Here is a 14,986-nt window from a genome sequence, read left to right on the forward strand (position 1 = left end):
GTTAAATTGTCCACAGTATCTCAGGATACTTGGACTAGGTGTGTCACCCATTGTAAATGTGGGGATATAGAGATAGGTAGGAGTCTAGGTGGGGTAGGGTCTTTGTAGGGTGAGTGCAAAGTCGATGGGCCAAATGGCCTCTATCTGAACTGCAGGGATTGTACTATTCTATAAACTGGTCAACAATCAGAAGCAAAATTAAATATAATAATGTGTTTATTAAGAATGCTTTAAAATTCTGTTGTTTTGGTTTGCTTATTGGGAAATCTCTAAGTATCTTCCATCTCTGTGCTTAATCTCAGAGGTGTCATGATGCACCAAAGAGGAAAATGAGCAAAACAAATTACATCTTATGGAAATCTGGCAAATAAAAAGGAAAATGCTGGGAAGATGTTACAGAGTAGCCAGTGTCTGTGAAGAAGGCTATTTTAGTGTTTTAGACACATCCTTTACTTCAGAACCTACTCCCAGTACTGAATGCTGAGACTAGCAATTCTCACTTTTATAATTCAGTGTTCAGCTTCGTAAAGTTCAATTACGGTCGTACTTTTTGTGAAGGCTATCTTTCTCTGTCATTAATGATTTGATGTAAGTGATCTTCAAAGCTCCAGGGATCTCTTTACATATATTTTCATATACAGTAAAATCACCATAAGTCAAATCACTCAAATTCATGTTAAATGGAGATTTGAGAGACACAAGTAGGCCCCTAAGTCATCTGGTTTTGCTGACAGAAGTACTCAATTTAGTAAATAAAGTAAATGAAGACATTGATGCAGTAAATATATGAAAATGCCTTTCTTTTTTAATTTGTTCATCGTGTACAATAAATGGCATTGAAGAACATCACAAAATGGCTGTGGAATAACTCAGTAATCTTTTTCTGCTTAACCCATTGTCTTTAAACCAGTGTGATACAACTCATCAAGGCAGTCAGCCACCTTGGCCAAGTTTCAGCTTGCTGTGCGACCATCCGATGGCCTTGGCGGCTTCAGCTAGACAAACAAGTCAGTGAGCGTGCAGGTGGGCATTCATTGGTCTCCTTAGAGGCATTGGCTTCCTCAGGTTCCTAAGTTGAAGAATGTATTGAACCTTCAATTGCCTCACCTGTCAGTTCTGTTGTGCAGCATATGGTGTCATCTGCCTCAGTGTAAGTTTCCATGGTTGAGTTGTCTCCACTGGAATTTTCATATCAGTTTTCTGCTGATGAACAAATAGAGCCTCAGCCCAGGTTGGTTGGCTTCACTTGACTCCAGCTTATTCTTGGCATCTTGCGCAGTCATAGCCAGCTTGAATTCAGTGTGGCAGAAGCATTTGGTGATTGCTGCTTCTTCTGTCACCATCATGAGCATGGAGTTTGGAATGATATGTTGTATACCTTCTTATCGATGGCCTTGAGAACCTGCAAGATCAGCTGCTGTCAATAGTTGATGTTTACCCTGATTCATCATTCATTCCTGCCCCCTGATTTTTTGGCTGGAGCTTGGCTGTGATGTTGACTTCACCCCATGGTTTTCCACTTGTTCTATCGAGTTCATCTTGTGAAGGTCCAATCGGCAGCACTTTGAATGTTCTTACAGGTTTTGCTGTACTTGAAGGGTTTTAATGTTCTTTCACAGAGATCACTCAACCTTGGTGAATGGATTGCCTGTAATTATTTGTTCTAGCCTGGTCTCAGTCGGCTCTGATAGGGTGTTGCGAGCAGACACATGATAAGCATTCATAAGTACGCCAAATCTGGACTTACCAATTTGGAACACCAGTTTATCACCAACAACCTTCTAATTCTCCAGGTGGGAATGGCTGACAACAGGAGTTTTGTGTTATTCAAATTTGACTCTGTGGGATTATGTGTGGGCACTGAAGATGACTACCTATAAACCAAACATTTCTGTACTATTTCTGCAAAGTTGAGCATTCATCAGAAGAATTTTACATCATTAATAATGAGTTTTTATGCTTACAGCAAAGGTTTCTCAACCCTTGACCCCAATTGTTCCCTGACTGAGGAGGAACCAGGGCTAAAAGGGACCTACATCATAAATGCATGCAACTTAGTTGGAAAGATAAGGTCACCATAGTCTTACATCGTAGGGCTGCTCTCTCATTAGGGAGAAATGGCTAGTGGTGATTTAACCTGAGGGTCACTATGTCTCAAGTGAGGGGAGGGGTTGCGAAGGAAAATCCTTCATGGTGACCTCAAGTGGGATATAGAAATTGAACTCACACTGTTGGCATCACTCTGTATTTACGAAGCAGCCATCAAGCCGAACAAACTAAGTGACCCCATTAGATATTGTAATCACACAGCCAGAAGTTAACTGTTCATTTAAGAGTATATAGTCCTTGGAATAAGATTGAACAAAAGTACTTTCCTCTTTTCTGCCTGAGGAGAAATTGTAATTATAGAACCATGCAGCATTAAGTAGCAATTCATTCTTTTAGTCCTCAGTATTTTAAACATTTCCTGTGGTTTTGTGAGCATGATCACTGAGTACAGTGTGGTAATCTCAATCATCTGTTTTGCTATTGCTTTTGTAATTTGTTCAGGTCACATCTTTAAACCCTGAATTGGGCAATAAAATATAATGACTATATAAGGTCACCTACACTGCAAGTATAAGTAGAGAATTACATCAAATAGTGGTTTCACATTAAGTGAGGTAATCTCCAAAAATTACTTAACTCTGAGGTTTGGTCTGAACACAATGCACTGTGGTACAAATAAAAGATTTTTCATAATTAATGGAAAAAGGCAAAGGCCATCTTCATTTACATTATCTTGTTTACATGGTAACAAATCTATTCCTAACACCTGAGCCATCTCCGTGTATTGCAATCAGTAACTGCTTGCTTCTGAACTCACAGTATGCCTCCTCAATTTCCGTCTTTATTTTAATTCTCATCACATCTGTAGTGCTATCAATGCCAACATTTCTGACAACCAGCACCCCCATCACATATCAGTGACTGACACCAACTGAACCATGGGGTTAGGTTTCTTATTAAGTTTCTGAGTAAGCTAAATAAGCCACTGAGACAGCAAACCATATGTAATGACGTAAGTGATTTACATGTAATAATGGATCAATGCCAAAATCAGCATGATAAGAATTACTCCCTTGATATATCTGAAATATACAGAACATTTATCTAATATTCATGAATTTACTGTCCATTCTAATTGAACTGCAGATTTGATCCCTCAGTTATTAAATCTCTTAAGTGGTCATATTTGTGATAATTATTTGGCAGCAATTGATATGATAATCACATACTTGTTTAAATAATATTTTGGTAATTTTAGACTCTTCTGTTTTGCTTTGTGATTCTGGGAGGTTTTGGAATTTTGACTGACATCAGGAAGGTCAATCAAAACGTACAGCTCGCTGCACTCAGGCAAGTGACTGTGCTCAGTGTTTACAAAGAAGCGCAGTGCAGTGAACATGGAGTATCAAAGTCTTCTTGTTTGCACTAATATAACACACTAATTTACACAAATATTTACATAACTGGCACACTTTGTTCCCTGACCTTCTTCAAAGTCCCACAAGTAGTTCAAAGAATATTCACTCTTTGAGGCATAGGTTGCTTTTCTATCCTTGGAATAGATTTGATCTTAATGCTTCCTTACAAAGGTTATCCTTCTTCCTCTTTGGTCAACTCTTGGGATTCAAAATGACTTACTTCCATTCATATTTGATGAGGTCTGAAGTAAGAGTGCATACCAATACGAGATGTGTCGACCACAGGGATGCTTTTGAAGGATTGGGTGCAGGAGTTCTCCTCGAACACCCTAGCTTCATATTTCCACCGAAGTTTCTCAATGTGTTTGGCATCTTTCCAAAAGAACCCTCTCTAGTTTCGTTGGTAACAAGCCAGACTTTTCCATGAGTCAGCAAAGACGTTTGACCTCTTGAGGAATGCTTTGAAGATTTCTCTGAAGTGGTCCTGTTGTTCCCCCTGCCTGAAGATGAAGGCGCCCGCGTGTTAAGGTGCCCTCATGTTAAGACATCTTTATACCACATGTATAGGATGTTGCAGAAATGACTCCAATTGTAATGGGTAGGCAGAGAAAGTCTCACTGTTCCCAGGCCTATCCCAGGCAAAGTGTCTCCAAACTCCATGCTGAGGCTTTCCTTTGATCAGCCAGAGCTTATCTGTTTCACTTGCCTGTCCACAAGCAGGCAGATAAATATGTAAATATGCTATCACACAACTTCCACACCATCTCTAGCACGATGGGCCACAGGCAAGACCTCTTTGGCTCAATGATCTAATGGTCTCCCATTCTACCTTTACCTGGGTCCTATCTTTGGGCCCATCTTTCCAGAACAGGGATGGTTAGATCCACAGGACCTTGCTGTTCTATTGATCTTTTTGTCAAATCATTATAGACAAACATTGTACAAACCATAGTTGCATAGTGAAGTTTCCAACATTTATGATTGTTAACTGCACATTCATGGCTGAAGGAGATTTATCACCAGTGTGTAGATGGCTGCTAATGACACCATTATCATTACCAATTTCACATTTCAGCATTAAACTCATCAATGATTTTCACAACAAAGAAGGGGTCCATTCAGCCCATCCTACTTATGCTGGCTCTTTGAAAGCGCTATCAAATTACTACCACTGTATTGTTCTTCCCCCCAAAAATTCTTTGTCAAGTAGTTTTTCCACTTCCCTTTTCACAGTTCTTGCCAATTACATTAAAACTGGACCATCTATTACTGATCGTCCTGCAGAAAAGGCAAAGAAATAGTCTCTTCATGTCGATATTTTAAAATCCTTCATAATTTTGGACACCTTGATCAAATCTCTTTTAAGCTTTAATACTTCTTGGAAAATTGTTACAACTGGGGTGACCCGGTGGTTAGCACTGCTGCGTCATAGTACCAGCGACCCAGGTTCGATTCCAACCTTGGGCAACTGTCTGTGTGGAGTTTGCACATTCTCCCTGTGTCTGCCTGGGTTTCCTCCGGGTGCTCTGGTTTCCTCCCACAATCCAAAGATGTGCAGGTTAAGTGGATTGGCCATGCTAAATTGTCCATAGTGTTAGGTGCATTAGTCAGGGGTAAATGTAGCGAAGTAAGTCTGGGTGGGTTACTCTTTGGAGGGTCAGTGTGGACGTATTGGGCCAAAGGCCATGTTTCCACACTGTAGGGAAACTAATCTAATCTTTTCTAGTTCATCCACAAGGCTGAAGCACTTAAAAGGCAACTGGATTGGTATATGAATAGGAGGGTTTAGCGGAATATGGGGCAAATGCTGGCAAATGGGACTAGATTTATTTAGGATATCTGGTTGGCATGGACAAGTTGGATAAGAGGGTCTGTTTCTGTGCTGTATATCTGTGTGACTCTGTGACTCCTCATCCCTGTTACCATTCCAGTCAATCTCTTCTGGACAGTGACTCAGAAATAACAATGAAAAATAACCAACTCTCACATTATCAAAAAAATGTTATCCAGTCAATTTTATTAAAGCCACAGCTTTAAGATTAATAATAATAATTGGTACAAAAAGAAAACATAATAATTAAATGAAAAATAATTAAATGAAAAGCTGAATACTTGGTGAACTGGGAAAAATTGAATATTTTTGTTCTTGACTGTTAAAATGTGCAAGTTTGTTTGGTTTTTACACCAAAACTTGGCATCATTCCAACAATATGCATTGCAATAGGACTCTTCATGTGCAGGAAGGTGCATCAACCATTTAACATAAGACAGAGGAACCAAAGCTGGAGAAAAAAGGAAACATGAAAATGATGAGGAGGCAGAGAAGACCAATAGTACACAGTTGAGGGCAGGCCTTTGAAGCTGTTTCTAAAAGCTCGGCAACAGATGGCAAAGTAACTAGAGGAAGCTTAAATCATTAAATGTAAATCATTAAGTAAAACATGCCATGTTACTACTAGAGCTCAAAGGCAAAAAAATGCAGAAAAGGCAAAGCACAAGTTTAGGCCTAGATTAAAAGGCTTCTCAAGTTGTACTGTATACTGCAGCACTAATCTAAATCCCACTTCATCTGAAAAGCTTTGTTGTAAACTTCAGAATATACCTTCATTCAAAGAAGAATTTTATCATGTAACAAAAATTATTAACAAATATCTTTCCTGAGATAAATGTAATATCTTATTTACACAGTACCATTGAATTGAATCTTCTTCGGCATTTGCACAACCTTTTATCCCTTAAGCAGTGCATGTGTCAGCTATAATCTGATGTACGTACTGTACAGCTGGGACTCTACTCAGGCTGTTTACACAGATACAGTGCAAACTGTTTTATTTCATAATGAATTTAAAATCATCGATTAGAGTTGTGTATTTTGAAGCTGTACTATTTTTAAAACTAAATCTAATTTGGGCTCTTGGCAAGTTTGATACAAAACTGAACCAGGAACTTTATGTAAATAGAGATAAGACAGTAAAATACTGTGACTACTGAAAACAATGTATTTATAAAGATCTTTCATCTTGACATCATCAGAACCTGTACTTTCAATGGTTATTAATTGTTGAGAGTATCCATGTAAAATGTGAAACTATACAGCCTACCAAACACCCTTAGGTTTGAATCTTGGTACAGATTTTGGTGCAAATATGCAATCAAAATCAAATTAGTTTTAGCTTTTCCTGGTTTTGTCACAATGTGAAGAGCCTTGGAAATGTGAGGCCTCATCAAGGCACTATTCGTGTTCTAGAATGCTCTCCCTTTTGGTCAATCATGATGGTGGTTATAGAGGAAAGCATAATTGAGACTGCTCTAGTATTGTGGACAAAGGTAGTTAAGAGGCAATTGGCTTCAAAAGGAATAAATTGCAGAATAAAATGATGTTCCAAATTAGTAAAATTATCGAGTCTGCAAAAATCAAATTATTATTTGGAGTACGTTCTCCAAGAACCTTTCATTTGGATTTTGTTTGCAAAGTGCTGTGATAGAAGTTGCGATCTGTGCCTAAAGAATGATTGTACTGTAGGTGTAAATCACTTCTTCTTCTTAAGCAGTCCTTCAGGATTGAGGATGACTTGCTTCCACTCCAGTTTGATGCATTTTGAGATGGCTGTTTACTCTAATGCACGGTTTGCAGACTTTTCCATCTGTGGGCAGGTGATATTTGAAGAGTTGGAAAGTTGGGGTTTTCTGTGATGACTTGTCGTTGACTCTGCATGTCTCCAACCAAGTTTCTCAGTGTATATGGTGACTTCTCAGATGAGCACTCTCCATTTTGTTCAGTCACAAACCATGGCTTTCCATGAGCCGAGGGCATTTTTGATCACTTTACGAAAGTTTTGAGGACATCCATAAAGGGGTTTTGCTGTCCTCTTGGGAGTATTCTCCAGCAACTAAGTTATGAGTGGAACAGTTGCTTTGGTATTATGCTGTCAGACATATAAATGACATGTCCCACCTCATTCATAAAGCCAGGAAGTATGGGATACAGGGAGATTTGGCTATCTGGATTCAGAATTGGCTGGCTGACAGAAGGCAGAGAGTGGTTGTGAATGGAAAGTATTCTGCCTGGAGGACAGTGTTGAGTGGGGTCACGCAGGGCTCTGTTCTTGGGCCTGTGCTCTTTGTAGTTTTTATAAATGACTTAGATGAGGAGGTTGAGGGGTGAGTTAGTAAATTTGCAGATGACACAAAGGTTGGAGGTGTCATCGATAGTATCGAGGGCTACTGCAGGTTGCTGCGTGACATAGACAGGATGCAGAGCTGGGCTGAAAAATTGCAGATGGAGTTCAACTTGGATAAATGCGAAGTGATGCATTTTGTAAGGTCGAACTTGAATGCTGAATATAGGATTAAATACAGGATTCTTGGCAGCATGGAGGAACAGAGGGATCTGGGTGTGCAAGTACATAGGTCCCTCAAAGTTGGCACCCAAACATATAGGGTTGTTAAGAAAGCATATGGTGTTTTGGCTTTCATTAACAGGGGGATCGAGTTTAAGAGCCGCGAGGTTTTGATGCAGCTCTACAAGTCCCTGGTGAGACCACACTTGGAATATTGTGTCCAGTTCTGGTCGCCCTACTATAGGAAAGATACAGATGCTTTGGAGAGGGTGCAAAGAAGGTATACCAGGATGCTGCCTGGACTGGAGGGCTTGCCTTATGAAGAAAGGTTGAATAAGCTTGGACTTTTCTCTCTGGAGAGAAGGAGGAAGAGAGGAGACCTGATCGAGGTGTACAAAATAATGAGAGGAATAGATAGAGCCAATAGCCAGAGACTTTTCCCCAGGGCAGGATGACTGCACGAGAAGTCATGGTTTGAAGATATTAGGAGGAAGGTATAAAGGAGACGTCAGAGGTAGGTTCTTTACGCAGAGAGTTGTGAATGCATGGAATGCGTTGCCAGCTGTGGTGGTGGAAGTAGAGTCATTGGGGACATTTAAGCGACTGTTGGACATGCACATGGATAGCAGTGAGTTGAGGGGTGCGTAGGTTAAGTTACTATATTTTACATTAGGATTAAATCTCGGCACAACACCTTAGGCCAAAGGGCCTGTTCCATGCTGTACTTTTCTATGTTCTATGTTCTATGAGCATTGGTTTTGTGTGATTGGCACCTTGATGATTGGCAGACTGGCTTCAGAGAGGACACTGAGTTGGACTACCTTTTTTGCTACTTCATCTGGAGAGCCTTGCAAGGGCAGCATTTATGATCCCTCCCCAAAGCTTACTGGATACAAATGCAACTTCAAATAGAAAAGATAATTTTCATGAGCAAGTAATTGGTATAATTCTTTACATCTTGCACGTTTGCTTTTAATAGGAATATTTCCAACTGAATATTGATATCCTATTGAAGTCTGCTATTTTAGGAGGATGAGGGTATGGCTTTGTTTAATTGGTTGCAGTTTCTAATAATTTTTAGTGAATTTTTTTATTGATGTGTGCTGACATTAAGGGACAAAAGCACAATTATGTCAGTAATTATCCATGCAGATTAGAAATTTATTGATAATTTATTCCATGCATATATAGAAATGACAGGTAATTTGATAGAGTTTTTTGTGATTCTGGTAATATCAAAAGAAAGTAAAACCATCCCATTATAATTCAAAAGCTTCTAGAGAGAAAAAAATAATAATATTTTGCCATGGACTGTAATGGCATTATTGGGAATCAACATTGGTTTGCCAGATGTATTTTCGAATTATGATGCAGTTGTGCAGGAGGTGGATGCAAATGAAGAGCTGCCCAAGTAAAATTTACATGTTGAATCTATTAAGACTGCATCAAACAAATTCATGTCATTGTCTATTAGAGCTAGTTATTTTATGAATGAATGATTTCTGAAGTTATGTGCTTACTGTCAAACTGGGTTGTTGAACCTCAACAAATTGAGAGTCAAGGCAATATTTGGCTCTTGGGAAAGTCAAGATAACGTTGAATTTTGCCGTATGAGTAAAATTAATGAAATGCCAGGTTTTTATTTTTGAAAGGTCAGTGACATTTTAGATTTATGCCTTGATGGGAAATCTGAGACAATGCAAATTTTCACTTTGTATCACGAAATTCAATTACAGTGCAATTCACCAGGTGAAAGTTTCATGCGATGGAGTGACCTAAGAAACTAATCCCATTCAGTCCATTTAGGCATGTTAATTTTCCCATGTAAATAAATTTTGCAGAGGAAGCAGGTGATTGAAAAATCCTGTTTTCCTTCTATTTGGTAATGGTCATGAGTGTCTCACAAAGTAGTTTCAATAGCAACTGCTGGTTTTGAATGGAGGTTCACATTTACAGACACCTGGATGGTAAAAGGCCTTCCTGTTCATTACACAGATCCTGTCAATGTTAACTATAATAGCAATTGGAATTATTTTGGTTTCCTAATCTCGATCTAGACTCAGATTCATGGCTTCAGCTGGGGTTTATATTCAAATCAACGAGCTTAAAAGAGCATTTTCAATTTGTTTCGCATTTTCAAAGTCTACCAATGGCAAATAGCAGAATTATTTATTCTGCCAAAGTTTTTTTTTCCCAGCAATAGAGTTGTTTCCTAATTATATGCACACCTGTCAAGGTTTTTTCTAACTCAGTCTTATACAAAATCTCTGCCCATTCATGCAATTGCCAGAAAACACAAGATTGAAAACAACAAATTATAATGATTTGGGGGAGCTGATGTTGGACTGGGGTGTACAAAGTTAAAAATCACACAACACTAGGTTATGGTCCAACAGGTTTAATTGGAAGCACTAGCTTTTCAAGTGCTGCTTCTTTATCAGGTGGTAGGTTCAGGGAGTAACTGTTAATTAATGGAAGGAGCTGGGAATGACTGGCTGTTGCTTTATTCATGTGGAATCTAGAAGAGCATTTCTGCTTGTTCAACAGAAATTGTTTAAAATTCACCATTTGGTCTATGCAAAGCTGACTAGTAGATGGTTAATGTAACAAGTTGCATCTAGTAAAATGGATCAGGTTTTTGACTGAAAACATTGAGATATTAAATTTTTCTGTTATGCGCTTGTTGCATTTTGGAGTGTTTGCTATGTAAGCCTTCATCACTACCCTGTTTACCTGCGACTCCACTTCTAACAAACTATGAACCTGCACTCCAAGGTCTCTTTGTTTGGTAACACTCCCCAGGACCTCACCATGAAGTGCACAATTCTGGATTAGTGGTGCTGGAAGAGCACAGCAGATCAGGCAGCATCCAAGGAGCTTCGAAATCGACGTTTCGAGCAAAAGCCCTTCATCAGGAACGCCCCTAGTGCTCACCTTCCACCCTACAACCTCACCATGAAGTGCATAAGTCCAGTCCTGATTTGCTTTTCCAAAATACAGCACCTCACATTTATCTAAATTAAACTCCTCGGCCTATCTGATCGAGGTCTTCTTGGCTGTCCACTACACCACAAATATTTGCAAACCATATCTCCTATATTCACATCCATGTAATTTATATAAATGACAAAAAGCAGTGGAACCAGCAACGATCTTCACAGCTCATTGGAACGCCTAATCCTGAGGGGACTATATTAAAAGGAAGTTTCCTTTTTTGGGAGAATCTGGAACTAAGATAATTAAAATAAAAGGGTCACCTCTTTAAAACGGAGATGAGGAAACATTTAATTTTCTCTCAGAGGCTAATGAGTCTCTGGGATTCCTATCTTCAAAATATTTTTAAGGCAGAGTTAGATAGATCCTTGATTACCAAGATGGTGAAGGAATATTGGGGCATGCAGGAGTGGAGTTAAAATCAGATTAGCCGTGGTCTTATTGAATGTCATAGCAGTCTCAGAGAGCCAAGAAGCCTACCCGAGTTCCTTGTTCGTGTGTTTATATAGCAGTATTGCTGTTCCTTCACTGTCGCTGGGTTAAAATCCTGGAACTCCCTCCCTAACATCACTAATGGTGTACTTGCTCCACAAGGATTCCAGTGAATCAAGGAGGCAGCTGGCCACCACCTTTTTGTGGTAATTAGGAGTAGGTAATAAATACTGCTTTGCCAGCAATGCCCGTTTCCCAAGATTGAATGTTTAAAAAAAAACTAGGAAATGTGATTCACTCCAATTTACCAGTTCATTTAAAAGGAAATGTTTATAAGCCCAAATAGTATTCTGGCTTAGGACTGAAGATCCATGCACTCCAGAACTAATTGAACCTTTATAAAGTATAGTTATGACATTGCTAACTCCCAAATATTCTGAAAAGAATATCCAGGTTTGCCCTAGTCACAGAACCAGGAAGAAAATATAACCCAAACAACATCCTCTCGACCATCACCAAAGCAATGGAAGAATTCATTGATTGTGCAATTAAATGGAGTTACTCTTCTCCAACCATTTAAAATCTTGTATTGAGAAATGGAATCAGCAACCACAGCCCGCCATTCTGAGCTGAGGGGACTCCCTCTTCCGGGGCTTGGAGAATACACGCAGTGCCCAACAGTGTCCATGCCTTAAATTATTGAACGGAACTTGTGTCCATTGACTGCAATGATTAGCGATTTTTGGATCTCTCTAACATTATCACTCAGTTTACTCGGTTGTCAAGTGTCTCATTGATGAAATAGTTGTAGATTGGCAAGATGACTCATAATCCTTTGATTATAGTAGTATTAGGCTGCCTGTCATTTAATGGGTTTTACTTGTCACTATTAATTCTTCTTAATCTTGGTCTGTATTTGGTTAGTTGAGCTTTATTACTGTCATAGCACATGTCATTTTTCTGATGAAGTGAGGAGTTATCCTTAAAGTTATGCAGATTAAATACAATAGTTGTTTATTTCTGAAAACCTTTGAGATGACATTAAGATGATTATTTTGTTGATCAATTATTCACATTGGAAATGGTATATTGGAAAAGATCTCCCATTACTTACTGGGAAATAAAGCGCTGTCACAGCAGTAATCTTCCATGACTTAATCCACCAAGCAAATGTAATTGACAGTGGTTCGGGCAACGGTTTTTATTTTCTATACTGTCCTTCAGCGAACAATTGCAGATCTTCACTTTTGAATCTCAGACCTTGAGTTTCTCAAACAGATGATACAGGTATGAAGAAATTATTGTGAAATGATGTACCAATAACTACTTCAGTGAGCTGAATACATTGTTATAATAGATTTATAAATGTAGTTCTAAATGTTTTGGATGACTTTTACAATAGATCCGGACAACTGGAAGAAATTAGGCCTTTCAACTCTTGTCAAACCCAACGTTTCATCAAAGACCTGAGCAAATCATATCTTTTGTTAACCATATTCTTTGAAAATAATGCAGGAGTTTCAGTGCATGCAAAAGTAATCTCCTGATTTATGTGGAGACAAATTTCTCAAAAGCTTTAATAATGATTCTAGCACAAAATGTAAGAGGAAATTAATAAGTTTGAAGAGAAAAATAGCAATGTGGAACAGAACCACCTTTGCTACTGCACTTTCCAGGTTTGCTGGAATGTTTCAATATTCAATTCAGAACAGCATGCTATATTGTGTTTCAGGTGACTGCTTTGGTATATATTTTGAGTTTGCTTGGGCTTGAGGTCTTATCTAAGCATTTGATAGATAAATATTTCGGATGCCTTTCGATGCTTAATAATAACATTTAAATTAATACAAAGCTGCTGAATATGCACTTCATAAATATTGCTGTTCAGAAATAATGATGCCCTGCTGTGCAATTAACTAATAGAGTACATGGAGCCAAATTTGACACAGACTATCAACTGATTCCAAAATTAGGTCAGATATAAAAGCTGAATTTTCAGTAAGAGAGGAGGGTATCTGTCAAATTTTTATAAAGGCAGAAATAGCTGTTGTTGCTTGAATCATGAAGCCATAGCATAGTTACAGAAAGGGAGCATTCATTCTCATGTTTATGCGGGCTGCCCACAAGAACAATTAATTTCTTCCCACTCTTTACAAATGTGCATTCTTCAGGTAACTATCCAATTCTCTACCTCAATTGATCTCACAGGCAGTGCACTCCACATTCTAACAATTTGCTATGTAAATAGGTAGTGACTACTGTTAACAAACAGGGTTATTTAGATCTGATGTGAAGGTTAGGATTTTGGTTTTGGGTCAGATTTTAGATGGGATCAAATTGGGGGTCACAAATTTGCATTGCAAGGGGAACAGTTCCCAAGTAATGAGTTTCCTCAAATCGGCTGACTAGTGGCCAAGCGTGGGCTTGTAGAGTGCAGGGTTGGAGAGCCAATAAAAGGCCCAACAGCCCAGAAGAAGCAGAAGCTGCTTTTTTCTTTTCTTTTGGAACAGAACATGTTAGCTGTGTGGAAATTGTAATAAACTGGAAGTTAAAAATAATGGTAGACATCAATGGAGTAAAGTCAGACAGGTCCAAATAAATAACAGTTTGCAAGATTAATGAATTTTATTTTGTTTCACATTTCTGTGCTACACAGAGTGTTGCTCCCACTAGACATGACAGTTTACATGAACAAATCTTGATGATGTCTGTTGAGGAATATAAAGTAGCCAGGACACAGTAGCTATCTCCTTTGTTCTTCATCAAATAGTACAACAGGAAATTTACATCCACATGAAGGGCATTGAAAGATAGCACGTGACAGTGCAGCACTCCTCAGTACTGCATGGGACTTCCTTACTGTGGATGCTGTACTCAAATCCTGGATGGACTCCAGCATTGGCCATCACCTTATATTGGCAAATGGTGTGTGGTGTTTGGATGGTTACCCCGAATGTGAAGTACAAAGTTTGGTTGCTAATAGTCCCAATGGAAGATCTAGTTAATTGGACCACATTTTAATACGGCCAGTAATGGGAGGAACCGTCTTGCAGTAGATTTATAGAACTGGAGGAACAACCCAGCATCACAAAGATAAATTGAGTGATAGGCTGTCTCCCCTTTGACTACACCATCAACTGTTAGCAGAGCATAAGGAGACTAATCTGACTATAACTGCCCTAATGTAACAGTCAAGATCTAATGACCATCACAGGATCTTGATTAACATATTAAAAGATCCTACTATGATGTAAATTCTGTATTTCTCCAGCTGTCTCTAGCATTGCCCTATTCCCACTTGTCAAAACCTGCCACAGAGGGGGTAGCTTTCAACCTCAGTGAGCTAGATAGCTAGTGATAGCAGACTCACATCCTGTTGCACATCTGTATTCACTTTGGAAAGGAAAATTGTGGTGACATCTGCAACAAAAAGACAGCTTACAATAACTAGTTTGCCAATCCCTTGCTGAGGTGAAGAATGGTTGGTATTATATTGAGTTGAATTTGATCAGCAATCGGATCAGTATTAATTTTGTGGAGTTTTATGGAAGATTCCTCTCTGTGAGGCCTGCCAATATTACTCTCACTATTTTCCCATAATCACCTCATTACCTATGACCAATTCTCCTGTGATGCCACACACATCTTATGTTCCACGGGTGGAAGTACTCACCACTGGTGGAACCTCCTGGGAGTCTTGGCACTGGTGCCATCTTTGAAACACTCCCATTTCCTTGGTATGGCATTGTCAGC

The 14,986-nt window shown here is 38.9% G+C and overlaps 1 protein-coding gene across 4 annotated transcripts in view; it reads left to right on the forward strand.

Moving 5' to 3' along the window:
• Positions 1-14,986, forward strand: part of znf804b (zinc finger protein 804B) — an 870,963-nt gene that overhangs the window by 684,612 nt on the left and 171,365 nt on the right. Inside the window, exon 1 of one of the 4 annotated variants that reach the window (XM_043690315.2) lies at positions 12,236-12,520. The exons of the other annotated variants lie outside the window; for them this stretch is intronic. Within the exon in view, the coding sequence (XP_043546250.1) occupies positions 12,512-12,520 (9 nt within the window). The 5' untranslated portion in view covers positions 12,236-12,511. Of the gene's footprint in view, positions 1-12,235; positions 12,521-14,986 lie in introns of those variants that run through there. 4 annotated transcript variants of the gene reach the window in all.

Source organism: Chiloscyllium plagiosum, unplaced genomic scaffold, assembly GCF_037043375.1.
Source record: "Chiloscyllium plagiosum isolate Xiang-an unplaced genomic scaffold, Cpla_swu_hap1 HiC_scaffold_5, whole genome shotgun sequence".
NCBI lineage: Eukaryota > Metazoa > Chordata > Chondrichthyes > Orectolobiformes > Hemiscylliidae > Chiloscyllium > Chiloscyllium plagiosum.